The 17469-nt window shown below is 36.5% G+C and overlaps 1 protein-coding gene across 10 annotated transcripts in view; it reads right to left on the minus strand.

Moving 5' to 3' along the window:
- The window catches only part of MALRD1 (MAM and LDL receptor class A domain containing 1), an 860334-nt gene that overhangs the window by 452754 nt on the left and 390111 nt on the right, over positions 1-17469 (minus strand). For all 10 annotated transcript variants that reach the window (XM_084980970.1, XM_084980973.1, XM_084980974.1 and 7 more), the window contains one exon: positions 15228-15640. In XM_084980970.1, the coding sequence (XP_084837096.1) occupies positions 15228-15640 (413 nt within the window). The remainder of the gene's footprint in view (positions 1-15227; positions 15641-17469) is intronic.

Below are 17469 nucleotides of genomic sequence, written 5' to 3' on the forward strand. Positions count from 1 at the left end.
GCCAGAGCCAGGATTTGAACTTAAGCAATTTTACTCTAACAGCCATACAGCATCTTCTTCAATAGCTTGAATTCACTCTATAATATAGTAAAAGTTAAATTCACTGCACCAGAAACATCACTGAGCCACTTAAAATGTGAACTAAAATAAACTCATCTTGTACACCAAATAGTAGTTCCAAGTCCATGTAAACTTCTGTAACATTGCATACACTGTAGCAGGAATATAGCTCTATAATTTGTAACAGAAGAATAACACTACAAATTGTAGTTCCAAGATGCATAAAGTTTACTGAGATAGCATGACACTCAGGTAGAACACCCACCTCATCATTAGCAGCTCTCCAAGCAAAGATAACGGCAAGAGTTACAGAGGAAATTGTCATTACCTATGAGAGCAGAGATGCCAAGAAAGTGGCAAGAATAAATCCTAAATTGTAATCAAATCAAAGATCCAAAAGCCAGGGACAATATAGGAGGAGCAATCGAGTGTTGGAGGTCAAAACAACTAGTTACACATTGTATTTGATAAAGAAGAAATAAAGACTTATCCTAAGATAGAGCCTGGGAGCTCCCTAGCTTTGACACTTCCTAGTGGATTTTAATTGCTTTTGACTGTGTTATAATTGAGATGAAGTTATAGCCAGAGACACCATGGGCAAAGGTCTGCTCTTGTCTGATTGAAGCAATAATCGGAACCCTGCAGTTAAAGGATAATCATACTTATGATCCAACAAACAAAAATCATAGCAATCCTGCTAAGCAACAGAATTCCATCTATATGTATTTGCACATTACATATGTGCACAGAACAGCGAATTTGAGACACAGCAGTTATACTATACTGATAAGGATGTGTTTATAAACAAGAACATATATTTCAGGTTTTCCATAACAGACCTCATTTCAAATATCATAAATAGTTGCTGCAAACCTCGCAAATGTCCTGAAGACTTCGAAGATTCCAAATGCAAATAAAATTTCCATAGACAGGGACTCGCAGAGAAATTTGGAAGAAAAAAGTCCTTTGTCAAATGTTCAGCATAAATGAAGACTTTAGTTAGGTCACAGAATTCCCCACTAGGTTATAAATTTGGGATTATGGGGACTGACTTCCAGTTTTATCATTTTTTAAGACTTCTCTCCATCTTAATCCTCTACACTTAATCCTCCTGGGGACTGATTCAGGGATCAACAAACATGTTTAACCTTAAACTTTTTAAAGAATTGCATTCATTCATGCCTTTATTTTTTCTTCCCTTGGCAGAAAGGTTTATATCATAAAATGTAAAGAACATCTTCTATACAAGCACAAAACAGGCCTAATCATTTTTAAATTCAGTAAAAAAATCTAGATGGCGACAATGAAATACTGTGTTTCCAGCACAAGTAAAGACATAACAAAGCAAACTAGGATGTGCGTTTGGGTCTTAAAAAAAAAAAAAAAAAAAAAAAAAAAAAAAGCTGGAATATGATTTCCTGAATTCTATTTCAAAAAATCAGCGCTCAAAATTTTATCATCAGATTTCAGTTTGGCCATAGTTGATGATAATGTTTTGAAAATAATTTCAAAACTGTCCTAGAGCAGTTACAAAGGCAGTCCTGATATAAGAGGTCCATTTTGTTTTGTTTTTGTTTTTTAGGGCTACACTTTATGGAAGTTCCCAGGCTAGGGGTCTAATCAGAGCTGCAGCTGCCGGCCTACACCACAGCCACAGCAACGCGGGATCTGAGCCATGTCTGCAACATCTCAGGCCAACGCGGGATCCCCCATCCACTGAGCAAGGCCAGGGATCGTACCCACATCCTCACGGAGCCTAGTCAGGTTCTTTACCAAGGAGCCACTACGGAAACTCCATAGAGGGCAAGTTTGTTAAGCCAAAATCACTGAGTTTCTTTTCAGACTCTGATATTATGGGATGCCCTAAAAATAATCATCACATGTAATCTCCTTTTATAAAGGAAAATTTTAATATAAAAAATTTTAATATAAAAATTTGGATAAAATTGAAAAGAATATAAAAATAATGTGTGTGTATATATATATTTATAACTGAGTCACTCTGCTGTCCACCAGAAATTGGCACAGCATTGTAAATCAACCATACTTTAATTAAAAAAAATTTGGATGTGAACCAAAATCATCGATCTGACATGTTTAGGAAAGAAGAAGGCACTGTGTTCCTAATCTACTGTGAGTTGATACGTTCCATAAACAATTCTGGAAGGAGGCTGTACCCAAAGCATAAATTGGTACCGACTGCTTTGCTCTCTCAGACAGCGACACAATATTTTCCACCTAATGAGAAAAAGTTTAAAGGCATAAATCAAGATAAAGCAATCATCTGACAGAGGATCACAAAGAGGTCCCATACCTTTTTCTTGGAGAATGCTATGACACATTGATTTTCTACTGAAGATAAAAGCCAAAATCATGTGTCATCAATATAAGCAAGTGAAACTATTTGGTTCAATATGTTATACTGTTAAAAAAAATTTGCAGAAAAAAAAGGCAAATTTGAAATATCACACATGATTAAAACAAGTTTGGATGAGCAGAGAAAAAATGTTCGAAAGACATTTCATAGACTTTATACCTAGAGAGTGAACAATACATCAAAAGGGAATAAACTATTGCTTTTGTTTGTCCAAATAAATACACAGACCCTGAATAGGAAGTTTCCTATCCAATGTGCTGAGACTGTAGTTTTTAAGCAAAACAATTCAACCCTGATCATCTAATACACTTTTCTTCCTATTAAAATTTCATACAAGTGTAGTTAAATACTTCCTTGTAAAGAAGAGGCTGACAGGTCACTACTAGCATATGCAGTTCCAAAATGGCAAACTAATCCCACATCTGAGATGCCAACCTCCCTCAGAGCCCCTCAGCTATACAGCCCCATTGTGGCCAAACTTGCAAAATTAGATAGTGATCCCTGACACTGAGTCTGAGCTTTCTCACTCATTCTACCACTCTAGCCAGAAGGGAGGATAAAGAGAGGAAGCCATGAATAACAAGGACCCAAGTGGTTGCTATAGGCAACACTAAGGACAAAATAAACAAACAAACCAAAGCATGGTTACAAGTTATTTCAAATAGGGCATAGACTGAAAAGGGATAACAGTTATACTGGAATTAAAAGTCATTCATATTTAGTATTCTCTTTTTTACCAACTAATCAGTAATTTTAAAAAATTCAACCCAACAATCCAAATCTTTCTTTCTCTCTTTTGTTCTTTCCAACATGAATTATATCAATATTTTAGATACTACTATAACATGTATTAATTTCTGTGATTTTCCAATGCTTAATGACCCATGATATAAAATACAGATTACTAATAATATATATAAAATATATTTCCAATGTTTAATGACCCATATGAATATTCTACTCTAACCTTAGAGGGTCAAAAATATTAGATGATGCTTAGTATTACAGATGTCATAACAAGTAGAGTAGGGCTTAACATAATGGATTTACTAGGGAATTAGACTTATTTTCTGGCCCTTGCATTCTTGTAATATTTTCTACGTAACCTTCTCCTCTTCTCTTCTCTACTCGCATGTTCTTCACTCTGGAAACCAAACTCATCCCTCTGCATCAGAATGTGCTGAAGTGTTAACACAACAAACTGTGGTTATATCTGAATTCAGCAGAAAAGGAGAGCCTATGAGAAACTTAAGACTGTAAAATAAGATTTAGTGCTCTCTTCAGTAAGCAACAAATCTATGAATGCTGCTTCCACAGGCTTCAAGCCAGCAGATTCTATCCAGAAACCTTCCAATGCAAACTCTAGCAAACTCTACACACTTGGAAGAAAAATGTTATACATGGCCACATAAACAATTTATGCTTTTAACATTTCTGTATATAATTTCATGAAAAGTGGGATCAACATAACAGCATTAAATATGGCCCTATTTTATTTACAACATTTATGAAACATTTTTTCCTAGACAAACTGAAAAATGATGCACCATTTAGGATTTAAAGATATATGCCACAAGTGGAAAATAAATTATGATTACATGTAAGATTTTAAAAAATCTTTTCACAAAGTCCATCGGGGTAAAAAAAAAAGCTCTTTATTACCGAAGGATGTTACCAGCACACCACAGAACTCTTTTGGGTTGAGTCAGAAAATTCTGTGGCATGAAGATATTGGGCCAAAGGACCTTTTCTTTCAAAGACCAGGTCCCTTCCTCAGGTCCACCTCATGCACTTCAGAAAAAGAGGTCATGTTAGGAAAAAGTGAGTGTAGGCTTGTAAGTCCTGGTACCTGTGCTGCCAAAGAATTAATAAATTGCATTAAACTAGGTTTTTGCAATACTTCTCAGTGACTACCGCTAATACTGAATCCATGCCAAAAAACTCAACCCTCCATGGGAAAAGCAAAAGGGAGACAGATTTCAGTTCTGTATAAGAAAATATTTTCTGTCAGTGTGTCCAGAGGTAGGATGGAAAAATCTCAGGAAGTAATCAATTCTTAATACCGGAGATTCAAGAGTACATTTGGGTCAAACACTGGGTGAGAAAGTGTTTGAGTTAATTTTATTGCTAAATATTTGAAAAGGTAATATTTTATGATTCTAACTTTTGTGGTGCACCTCCAAAAAAGGCTGCTGAAAACATCAGATAATGGCTCCCCATGTGAAATAGTTATTACATCTCATGACGTATCTGGACCTTCATTTAAATGTAAGTAGATGTGTGACATAAAGGTGAGAGCAGATATGACGAAGAATCTCCTTGTGTTCCCCTTGTTAGAAATTATCCTTTCGGGAGGTCAGGAGTATGATCAGTATTATAAGAGGTAAAATAAAGCCTCTTTAGAAGCTATCATTTGAGTTTTCTACAAAATAGTTGCGATGACCTGCTCCCTCTGTCTCGATTTCATCCAACAACCTCTACAACTGAGCATGCCTCAAATACCTTTCCTTGCGGACGAGTGAATGCGACCCAACACATATGGTGCTCTGTAACAAGTTGCTTTGATGTATTGATTTTTCATGGAAATTTCCTGCTGATGGTATAAACTCAGGAGAACGAGAGGTATCTCCTACCCAAAAGGCATGTTGGGGAAAGGATTTCGCAGAGATGCTAAGAAATTCTAAATAATGTTACAAAAAATTGAAGCAGGTCTTATGGCTTAGACACAGCAATGAGAATTCTTCAGAAGGAAAGAAAATAAAACATCTAGGTTTTACGGTTTTAAAACTGCCCATCCAAGAGCAATCTAGGGTAACAAGTACATTCATCTGTATTGGACCTAGAATTTTAATGACAGAGTGAGCTGTGACCTTCTGATAGCAGTGTTCTGGAATAAATGGAACATCTCTCTGTCACACCTGCATGTATCCCACAATATCAGTGTGTAGGATCACAGTTATGGAGACAGTGGCCCATCCTCAGATCTACTCTTCCAAGAGTGCACCAGTTGGGACGGAAAATATCCAAGAAAAGGACTTTTGGAAGGAAACTTTATGGTGACACACCTTACGTGTCCACACACAAACCATTTCTCTGCAGTAGTCTATATGATTTCATTAAGACCAATGTACCTCTTAATAACTTAGTATAGTACATGATTAGCATTATTACAGTACATTATTATATAATTACTAAAAAATGATCAGTGTTACAACCACCAAAACATTCCAAGAATTATGGGGATCTCCAGAAGTTACAATATCTAAAGGCCATTTTCCCCTTCCTGAGGCTATAACACCATGATTTTTTCTGTATTATGAAAATCTAGAAAGACTCTCCACAATATATTTAGAAAAGGTATGAGAAAAATAGGCACAATTTCAAAACATTCATATATTTTAAAAGTTAGCCTTTTGGAATAAACAAATCATTCTCCACAGTACATGAATAAAAACATGTTTCGGACCACTCAGGTGGCATTTGGAACTTACTGGAAAAAGTTTACTCAAGGAATCACTGGAATTATTCATTTCTGTAACAATTAAATTATTAATTGTTACACATTGAATTTGAAAATCAAAATATTCAAGATAATATTTTTTCAGTGTATCATCTCCTTAGCATTTGCATTTCTTATTTAATAGGTAATTATGTGTAATTTTGTGGGTAATGCTGCTCAAGGGTATTTCAGTGTCAAGATCATCAGCTTGGGATGCAGGTCTTTGTTCTTAAAAACCTGTAAGGCATTAAAGGCGACATAGTTTCTAGATCTCAGTTTCTTTGCTGAAAGAACAAAAGAGTTGGACTCAATCACTTTCTGCTTGTCTGCTTGTAGATTTTCTAATTCCATGACTGAACTTCAACCTGAAAAGCAGAGTCTATCTTCTAATTAATGATGGAAATGAAGACTATCATGTCTTGTGACATTAATCACATAAAAATGAGTATCAGTGGCTCTGAGAGTCTTAAATGCAAGTGCCCCAGGGATTTTGAAGTCCTAAACATAAGAAATATAACAATCTTCACATTTTCAAATTAGACTTAAATCATTTGTATGAACACAATAGCCTGTTCACAAGAAAAGAGGAAAGGAATAGTCTTGAGACATTTAAGGTATCACCAGAACTTTCCTACTTCAAAGCACATTCAGAGTGATAGTCCCCTAACCAGCATAATAAACATAAATCATTTTAGGTCAAATACAGTTATGATTTCATACTTAAAGCTGTAAATAATAATAAGCCAAAATATAAGAATCAATAAACTGATTATTGAAACTAAAATAAAAATTCAAAATTATTGAACTCTCTTATGTATGTAAGCCAATCATTGCCTAAATGACCTAATGTAAGTGCACCATAGTTTCAAATCAGTAAAGAACTACTATGAATATACAATAAAGAAGCCAAAGATAAGTATTAAAAAATATGACTAGGAAAGTAGTCCTAGTGTTCTACTCTACTAAGTATGATTTCAATCAAGCAAATAGTCATTCAACAAACATTTACTGCGCAACTAGATCCCACATACTGTGCTAGATGCTAAGGCAATAGAGACATAGTCCTTGCAGTCAGCAAGGACAAGGTAACAGGTAACCTATAAAAACTATGTTATAAAACTGTGCCTATGAAGGACAGAGGAGAATGAGTAGCCAATTCCCTGAAGGCACAGAAAACCGTCAGGAAAGCTTCATAAAAAGGTAAAATATATCTATCAGTGAAACAAAATTTTCCTTTTTCTTTTAAATGGCTTTTTGAATTTGTGCAATGTATTTACTCTATCCTGTAAGAATGGACATACATTGTTTTAAGCATTTTGACTCTTGTAAAAAAGTACCCTCTGAATAGCTGGGTACATATATAATTTTGCATATAAGTACAGAATAAAGTCCTAGGAGTGGAGCTGCTAGATCAAAAGATATGCTCATTTTTAACTTTGGTAGAGATTGCCAAGTTATCCTTCTAAGAAATTTTACCAATTTAAGTCTTAATGGAGTTCCCACTGTGGCCCAGCTGGTTAAGGATCTGGTGTTGCCACAGCTGCGACCTATGTCTGTGGCTCAGATTAAGTCCCTGTTGAGGAACTTCCATATGCCACAGATTCAGGGGGGAAAAACAAACAAACAAACAAACAAACAAACACCTTAAGAAATAATACCTGAAATGATTTTTTTGCATCTTTGTCAACATAATGGATAATTAAGGGGCCTTTGCCAAACTTCTAGATGCAGGTAGGTCAATAGAGTAGATCTAATTTGTAATCATCATGACAAGTGTTACTGAGAATTTTTCCTTGCTTATAAATCATTGGTAGTTTCTTTTCTGCACCTATCTTTGCCCATTTTTTTTGACTGCTGGAATTTTTCATGACTTGAAAAGCACATCAGTGAGTTCAAACTACATTTTTTCAATGTGTAACTTGCTCTTTAAATTTTGTATTACTTATTTTATTGAAGCATAGTTGATGCACAATATTAAATGCTACAAGTATACAATTTGATTATTTACAATTTTTAAAGGTTATACTCTATTTGGAGTTATTATAAAAATACTGTCTACATTCCCCATGTGGTACAATATATCTTTGTAGCTTATTTTATACCTAATACTTTGTAACTATGAATCACCTACCCCTACATTGCCCTTCCCTGATCAAATAACAATCAGTTCAGGGTCAACAGAGGTAGTGTTCCTGTCATTTGTGTAAAAAAGCAAAAGTAGGGTAGCAATTATCTTTTGAATTTTGAAACATGTGAATGCATGTACTATTCAAACTAATAACAAAATACAATTTTAAGAGAAAAAAAAAAAGGTTACAACAAACCTCAGTGAACTGTAACTTAAATCTGAAAAAGATGAGTAGGTATTTTTCAAGCCTGTTTGGAATTGGAAAGACTTTGCAAACAGAGAAGAGTGTGAACTCAGGGGACTTCTGGCAACTTGGGACACACAGGAAACAGGAACAGAGGTGGGCAGGGAAGGCAAGAATAGATACAGGAAAACACACAGGAGTTTGGACTTCATCCCATAAATCATGGAAAGCCACTAAAGGGTTCTGAGTCAGGAAGTACCAAGACCAGATTTGCATTTTAGGAAGATCAATTTCATTTCAGTGAGAAAGTAAAAGAATATGATGGTAGTAAGACCAGTGGGAAACCACCATTATAACTATTTCAGGTTGGACATGACCCCAACTAAAGTAAAATTATTAAGAAGCAGGAGGGGTAAACACAAGAGCAATAGACTTAGTCTCTCCACTTTTCTATGTCGCTAATACAGGGATTTTAAAACACTTTTGTCTGAACTGAGCTTTTATTATGCCTTTACTGAGAATTAAATAAAGAACATTGTGTGACAACATCTGATATTCAGGAAATATTCACTAAGTCGTGAAAATAGGAAAGAAGGAAGGGAGGGAGGAAGAAAAGGCGGAAGAGAAGAAGAAAAGCATAAAGAAGAGGGGAAAAGATAAAGTACCTCATAATTAGTTAGCAGAAGCTACTGCACAAAGAATTCATTTTTCAACACTTTGCCTTTCTCATGGGACTTAATATAGAAAGAGGCAACTGATAACTGAACAAAGTCAGAGAGAACAGGTAAAGCACTATATCCAAGAAGAATGATGAAAGGATTATAGGTAATAGTTCATTTGATCAGAGGTCCAGGAATAGCATATATTTTCACCAGATGAACTCAAATATATGTCAAGAGTTACCAGGCATTCGGTAGATACACAGAAGAATCTTGCTTCAGCAGTGGAAACAATTAGCCCTAAGCTGAGTACTGATCCGATCCCACCTAATAAACCTCGAAAGACTAGAAAGGCTCAAACTCTTTCCAACTTAAATGTACACCAGTATAAAGATGAGAAACATGTCTTTCTTTCTTTTCTTTTCCATTTCCTTCTTCCTCTCCCTCTCTCTTTCCCTATTTATCTAACTAAGGTACCCGGTAATGTAAAAGTCACCATAGCTGGCATTCAGACACTAGCAACTAAGTATTTTTAAAAAGGCAGAACAATACGACCCATAAGGAGGAGAAAACGTATTCATTTGAAACTGATTCAGAATAGGTACAGATGTTAGAAATACCATTCAAGGATATTAAAACATTTTTATAGTTTTATTGAGGAATAATTGAGAAATAAAAATTGTACAGATCTAAGGGTTACAACATGACACTTAACACTCATACCACACTCAAGTTACTTATTAGTTCTATATGGTAGTTCTAATTTTTTGAGAACCTATTATTTTCTGTAATGGCTACACCAACTTAGAATCCTACCGGCAGTGCCCAAGGATTCTGTTTTCTCCACACCCACATCAGCGCTTGTTAACATCTGACTATTTGATAATAGCTATTCTAACAGATATGAAAAGTGTTATCTCATGTTTTTTCTTTTATTTGCCTTTTGCTGTTGTTGGGATGCCAAACACCTTTTCACGTCATTGTTAGTGATCTGTATGTGTTCAGAAAAATGTCTATTCAGATCCTCTAACCATTCTTTAATCTGACTTTTTTTCCTATTGAGTTGCATACGTTCTTTATATATTATGCATTTAACACCTTATCAGATACATAGTTTGTAAATATTTCCTCCCTTTCTGTAAGTTCTCTTCATTTTGCATATTGTTTACTTTACTGAGCAAGTGTTTTAGTTTGATGTCATTTCACTTGCATGGAGTTGCTTTTGTTGTCTATGGTTTTGGTATCTTATTGAAGAAGTCATTGCCAAGATCATCGTTAAGAAGATTTTCTGTAATCTACTAGAATTTTTTGGTTTTCTATCTACACATAAATCTTTCATGCATTTTAAGTTATTTTTTGAAAGTGATGTGATGAGTCAATTTCATTATTTTGCATGTGGATACCCAGTTTTCTCAATACCACTTACTAAAAAGAGATTATTCTTTTCCGCATGTATTCTTGGAACTCTTCAAAGAGATTAATTGACCGTATATGTTTGGGTCCACTTCTGGGTTCTCTACATGTGTATTTTTATGCCAGAAACATAATGTTTCGAATACAAGAACCGTGTACTACAATTTGAAATCAGGAAGAGTGATAACTCTAGTTTTGGTCCTCGTTCTCAAGACTGCTTTGACTATTCAGAGTCTTTTGTGGTTCCATACACATTTTAGGTTTTTTTTTTTTCCCCCTAATACTATAAAAAAAAAGAATTACATTGAATCTGGGTAGTAGGAACACTTTAACAATATTACTGCTTCCAAATCATGAAAACAAGATATCTTTGCATTTCCTAATCTTACAAATTCTTTCAACATGTCTTATAGTTCTCAATGTACAGATTTTTCCCCTCTTTGGTTAAATTTATTCCTAACTATGTTTTTCTTTTTGGTGCTATTGTATATGGGATTATTTTATTAATTTTCAGATTGTTCATTGTTGGCATAGAAATGAGACTAAATTTTCTATGTTGATTTACTATCATATAACGACACTTCACTGTTTAGTTCTAAAAGCTTTTTGGTGGAATGTTTAGAATTTTCTGTATACAATATCATGTCATCTGCAAACACAGTTTTGCTACTTCCTTTCTGATGTGGATGCACTTTTTTTCCTTTTCTTGCCTAACTGTTCCACAAGAGTCTGCTTCAAGGTCTGTTTTTGAAGTTTGCCGGTGAAGGGCTTATTACCAGGTGTGCAGACAAATGTGGATCCCATGTGGTCCCCTAGAAGGGCTCCTGCCAGGTCCTTGAGCAGGCAGAACCACCTCCTAATCATTGCTGGAAAGGGATGGAGCTAAGTTATAGAGCTGTTTCAGGATCTGCCCTTGGACTGAAGACAGCAGGTCAGGGAGTGTGGACATAAGTCCTGCAGGGTCCCTGCATAGGCAGGACTGCCCCCAGCCTGTGGACGGATCCCAGCACCACCCCCCACCAAAGCACTTTTTGTCCATCAGTTACTGACAGATTATTTTTGTTAAGGGGGGATATAAGCAGAGGACCTCCCTTTTGCTATCTTGTTGTCATGACTTCAAAAAGTTAAGACAATTACTAAGAATGTATTTTGTCTTCTAAAGTGAAACATGGGAAATAAAGGCCCAAATCAACCTTGAGAGAAAAGATTTACAATGTAGGAGATGAAATATATACTAGAGGGTATTAAGAGTAGATTAGGCATTGAAGAAATAAAAATAGACACTATTTTGTAAAAAGCACAGAGCGAAAAGAATTAAAAAAAAAAAAAATGGACAGAGCAGAGTTCCCGTCATGGCTCAGTGGTTAATGAACCTGATTAGTATCCATGAGGATGCAGGTTCGATCCCTGGCCTTGCTCAGTGGGTTAAGAATCTGGTGTTGCCATGAGCTGTACTGTAGATTGCAGACTCGGCTCGGATCCAGCATTGCTGTGGCTATGGTGTAGGCTGGCAGCTATAGCCCAGATTCGACCCCTAAAATGGAAAAATCCATATGCTGTGGTGCAACCCTAAAAAGACCAAAAAAAAAAAAAAAAAAAAGCAACATTAAACTCTGATATAACCTCAAGTTGCTTAATTTACATGTAATCCAAGTTCCCAAAGGAGAGAAAAGAAAGGAAGAGAAAGTTTTGGGGACTTTGAGTTAGTCAAAGCTTTCTTAGATACAACCCAAAAGCTTGATACATAAAATAATGGTAATTTAGACTTTGTCAAAATTCAAGAGAATATGTTCTTCAAAAGAGTCTATTTAAAAAATGAAAGGATAAGCTACAGACTAGGAGAAAATATTTGCAATTCATACATAACCGACAAAAGGATTGCATTCATAAAATATTTTAAAAAGCTCACAAGAAAACAAAAACCTCAATGTACAAAGTGAGCAGAAGAGTTCAACAGACAATTCAAACTAGATACTCATTTGGCAAATAAACACATAAACATGTGTTCCACATAATTAATGGCTGGGTCAATGCAAATCAATACGACAATGATATACCAATATTTATTTGGAATGGCTCTTGAAATGAAGATAATGAGTCACGACTAGGATATGGAGGAACAGGAATGCTCATATTCTGCTGGGAATCAAAAACAGTTCTCTCTGAAAAACAGCTTAAGATTTTCTTGGAAATGTAACCATATTCCTACTCTATGATCCAGACATTCCAATCCCGGGTATTTGTCTAAGAGAAATGGAGGCAGATATTCATATAAATACTTACGCACATATGTTCTCAGCAGAATTATTTATAATAACCCAAACTACAAGCAACCCATATATTGATCAATAGGTAAATGGAGAAACTGTGCTATATCCACATAATGGAATACTAGTCAACAAGAGCAAGAAATGAAGCATTGATATATTCTGTAACAAAAATGAAATCTCAAAATAAATGTACTGAAAGAAATAGGTCAGGAAAGAAATTGCAGATTGTATGACTTCACTAACATAAAAATTTGGAAGGTGTAAATTAAGGTACACTGGGCGAAAGTTCAGTGGTTGTTGAGGAAAGGAAGTGAGAGCCAGAGGAAGCAATACAAAAGGACATCAGGAAACTTTTAGAAATGAAGTATATTGTATTTTAATCATCTTGATTGGTGATGGCTTCAAAATTTTCAATACGTATGGTTTAGAATATGTTAATTATACCTCAGTAAAGCTCACCATAATAATTAGAAGATTGACCGAAGTTTCATATGCAATGGCTTGCTGAGCCTTTCCTGACACATAAAAGCAATGGCTTATTATTTCTTTTTCTTCCTTTTTTTTTTAAACCTTAGGGCCACAGGTGCGGCATGTGGAAATTCCTAGGCTAGGTGTTGAATCAGTGCTGCAGTTGCAGGCCTATACCACAGCCACAGCAACGCAGGATCCAAGTGGCGTCTGACCTACACCACAGTTCATGGCAACACCAGATACTTAACCCACTGAGCAAGGCCAGGGATCAAACCCACATCCTCATGGATACTAGTCAGGTTCGTAACCTGGCTGAGCCACAACAGGAGCTCCCAGTGGCTTATTATTTCAACTGTGATTAACAAGCCAAACAGTTCCTATACCTGAATGTACAATCTGGCCCTAACCTATGTATTTCATTTTAAGTGAATAATCCTGAAAAACCTTTTTTCTTTTAAACAACTATGTAACAAATACCTGTTATCTGCTTAACATGAGACTAGGTAATTTCACCTACAATATCACAATTAATTAAAATGTTGGCTGTTGCTGCTCTTGCTCAGAACAGAAACTATATATTCATTACTCAATGAACAAAAATATCTTGTTGCTTTATTTGGACCAAATTCTTACTATCTTAAACAGTTTATCTACACATGCAGAATCTCTAATTTCATCTTTTCATGCTTAAAATTCATTTTTTAAAAAAAAAGAACTCTTGGATAAAATCAGAGTACTCTGTGTCATCCAAGTTGGGCTTCAAACCTCAATATTTATGTTTTACCAAAATACTCCTTGGTTAGTTCCATGGCCATCTACTTTGAAGCTGCTCCCCTGCCAAGCTGATTTTCTCCTGGAAACCAATACTTGAGTAAATATCATATGGAGGGTTTATCCACCAAATACTAGTTAAGACCAAATTATAATTGACCTGCTTAGATATTAAGAATTCATTTGAAGTGGATGAGCCATTATCAAAGAACCCTCTTCAATCTCATTTCACATGATTACACGCCTCTTACACTGTGGCTCAGCAGCAAGATATCCCTCTATACAAGGCAGGTTAGTTCCCATGATTTCAGCTATGTCTCTACGTGCAAATCACCCATCCCAATGCATTCTCTACTGAGCCACGTGCAATATACATCTACAATGGAAGAATTTCTTAAAAGGTGGCCTGGAGCTAAGTTCTTGGCTACAAAACTATTGAAATATTTAGATAAAGACAGTGCTTTAAAGTGGGGTAACCAAGACATTTAGTAAAATGAAAAAAGAAAAAAAAAGTTTAGCCAGGATTTGCAAGAAGTCTCTTCCGATATATAAGATGTAGATCTACTTCACCAGAGGGAGAACACAAATATTCAATGTTCCACATGTTACAAGCTGTATGATATATTGGCAACAGAATGCACATGACTTAACTGATCACTGTGGGTTCTAGTCCAGGTCCCTGTCTTCCTGCTTACCATCTATTTGGCTATGGATAAATAACCACCTGAGTATTTTCCTTCATATCTATAAAACTGGAGCAAGGATCTCTGACTTACCCACTTCAGGGAATTGCTGGATCAAGTAATATATGCAAAAGTCATTTACAAAACTGTAAAAACCTTATGAGCATTTGAACTTGCCACTGCAAGTTTGACTTTTAGGAGAAGGTTGGTTGGTTAAGATTTAGAGTAGAGAATATTCCACCAGGAATAAGGAAACCTAGATTCACACTCTGGTTCTGCCCCCGGTAGTTTTGTTTTTCCAACACAGGTGCTCTTTCTGGATTTTTGCTGCTTACCTATAAAATGTAAAAGTCAAATGATATACTCAACATAACAGATTTTAGAGTCTGAATATTTTGCAGAACACCAAAGACTGTGCAAAACGCCTTTTCCTCCAGGTTTTTTTATTTTAGCACAATTATTTGAAATCAGAGGAACTCACAGCTGTGTCCAATGGCATGTGTCCACTTTTGGAGATTTTAATCACACTGGGGGCAGTCAAGGAAGAAAGCAACCTAATAAGCTTTGGTACACCCTTCATTAAATGATAAATGTGTGTCAAAGTAACTGATCAAATTTCCCTTACTTTTAATTCAAGAATACAGCGATCTTTCATATTCCCTAGACATCCTGACATATTTCAAACAGACCTGGTGAAACCCACTATCCATACCTGAAAAGGCTGCTGGCTGGAGATGGGAAGGTGCTTCCTTATCCAGATGTTGCCTTGATCCCCAAATGTCTCCCACAGCAGCTGTCCTTTCGTGTTGTTCCAGACTCGCTTGTAGATAGCCAGCCTGTAAATGTGCTTGCCGAACATGTGGTAGTAGAAGCGGAAGGTGCAGCCCTCTGCGTCCGTGGCGTTAAGGACTGGGCTGAGTAAAGCAGCTGTGTGTTGGAAAACCTGCGGTTCAGAAGATTCTATGTAGAGATAGTGTCCTCTAGCTGTGCCCAAAGTATTATCCTTCATCGGCCCTGTGTTCAGGGTTGGTGTTGGGCCCTGGTTCCTGGTCCAATCAAAGTCATCTTCTGCATCTTGTTCCCAGTTACAAATTCCATTTTCAAAGTTACACTGAAGCTCTGGTTCTGAAATTGACATGACATAAAATCAAAAGTGAATTCAGGGCACAAATAGCTAGGAATAAGAATACTAGTTGATACTTCACTCTGCCAAGGTAAACCACTTTCATTCGTTTAAAATACAATATTCAAGCAACGTTTTTTTCAAAAAAGAACATACATCCTAGATGATACATAAAATAATAGTATCTTGTAGACAGAAGATGGGATTAGTTTGGCCATTATCTCCCAAATGCCTTTTATACTCCTCCCTTGTCCATAATGGTTACCGTAACATTAAGCAAATGATCATTACCCGATGGCTGGCTCACTGCAACAAATTTCTGGCTCAGTGGATTTCAACTTTAGCCCAATAATCCAATTGCCAGTGAATGCAAACTGAAAAAAAATTAAATCTCAGAATTCTTCTCCAGAGATGCTAATTTTAATGGTATAGCCGAACATCAGGATACTTTACTAGCTCCCTTGGTGATTCTAACATTGAGAGCAGACAGGAGTCATCATGTAATAGGTCTTGATCTTTCAGCATCCTCTGGGGTGCATGTGACACTTGGGTCCCCCACGGTGAAGCCCTGCACAAATACTACCATGTTCGGTAAGGAGCCGTATTTTGCACAAGCACGCAAGATGATTCCGATGCAGGTATTTTCCAGACCTCACTCTGAAATCAAAGTCTTTTCTCCGGTTCCATCCTGCCCCCATTTCCAAATATTCCTCCACACTTGTACCAGCATGACCGTCTTTCAATGGTAGTTTATCATTTTTTCTTCTCTGTGCAAACTCCTTGAATATTTACATTTCATCTCAACTTAAATCGAAACTCCTCTTTCAAGCTTCAACTTTCCCACATGAAAATAACTTCCTTTTCATTCCCAAAGATCATTTCCCTTGGCTCACACCAATCTACCAACGTGCCCTAAACCCTTCACCCCTTTCCTCACCTCTGTTTATGCCTCTGATGGCATGTGCCTTTCCTATTCTTAGCTGTGTCTTCTCAGTGGGAATCTTTACTTCCTAGATTACAGCCCCCTTGGAGCTGGTGCTTTTGAACTTTTAACTCCCTGCAGTCAGCAGAAGAATTCAAAGCCCTTACAAAGAATTAACGAGTTCCTTATCAAATGAATATACTACCCACATTTGTAGGCTAATACAGGAATGTATTCATTTCTCAAGATGTGACAATTCTGTGGACCCCAAGTACTTTTCTATGCTAAATGGGATAGACTGTATATTTGACACTCGTGGGGGCAGACAGGATAGGATTCAGAATTACCAAGGAGGTCTGCATTTTAGCTTCATTTACATGAGTATTTTTGAAAGGCAAATGTCAGCTGTCCTTTATTCACCTTAGTAACAGCACCTGGTGCCAAAGGTGAACAATACTCCAAAACAATAAATAAAGGCATATGTGAATAAATGCAGCCAGGCAAGAACAAATCATCTGTCTCTGAAAACCACAGAACAGGCGCTTTGCCCTAATGAAGGAAACCAAGTGAGTAAATGTCAAATGGGAGATGAGCTTTCCTTTGCTATTTCCCCACTCGTGACTAATCAAGTGCAGCTGTGACGTGCACTGGGGCCCTGCAGGTGCTCTGCAGGTGTCAGTCTTTGGCTGTGCAGCAGAAGGGGAATGTCAAGCTACTGAGATGTTTGACATAAAATGGCACTAAAGCCAACAGATTGTTACATTGCCCGTCTTCATACTGACTGCACGCTCCATCTTTATTTCAAAAGGGAAATAAAGGCACATAGCCCCACCCTTACATAAAAGATCATGTTCTATACATACTTCAGGAAGTACAGCATCGGTTTCCAGATGCATAACCCACTCCATG

The sequence above is a fragment of the Sus scrofa genome, chromosome 10 (assembly GCF_054392235.1).
Source record: "Sus scrofa isolate SSC_HxYL_T2T_F1_AM1 chromosome 10, Sscrofa_HxYL_maternal_Yorkshire_Landrace_v2.0, whole genome shotgun sequence".
Classification (NCBI taxonomy): domain Eukaryota; kingdom Metazoa; phylum Chordata; class Mammalia; order Artiodactyla; family Suidae; genus Sus; species Sus scrofa.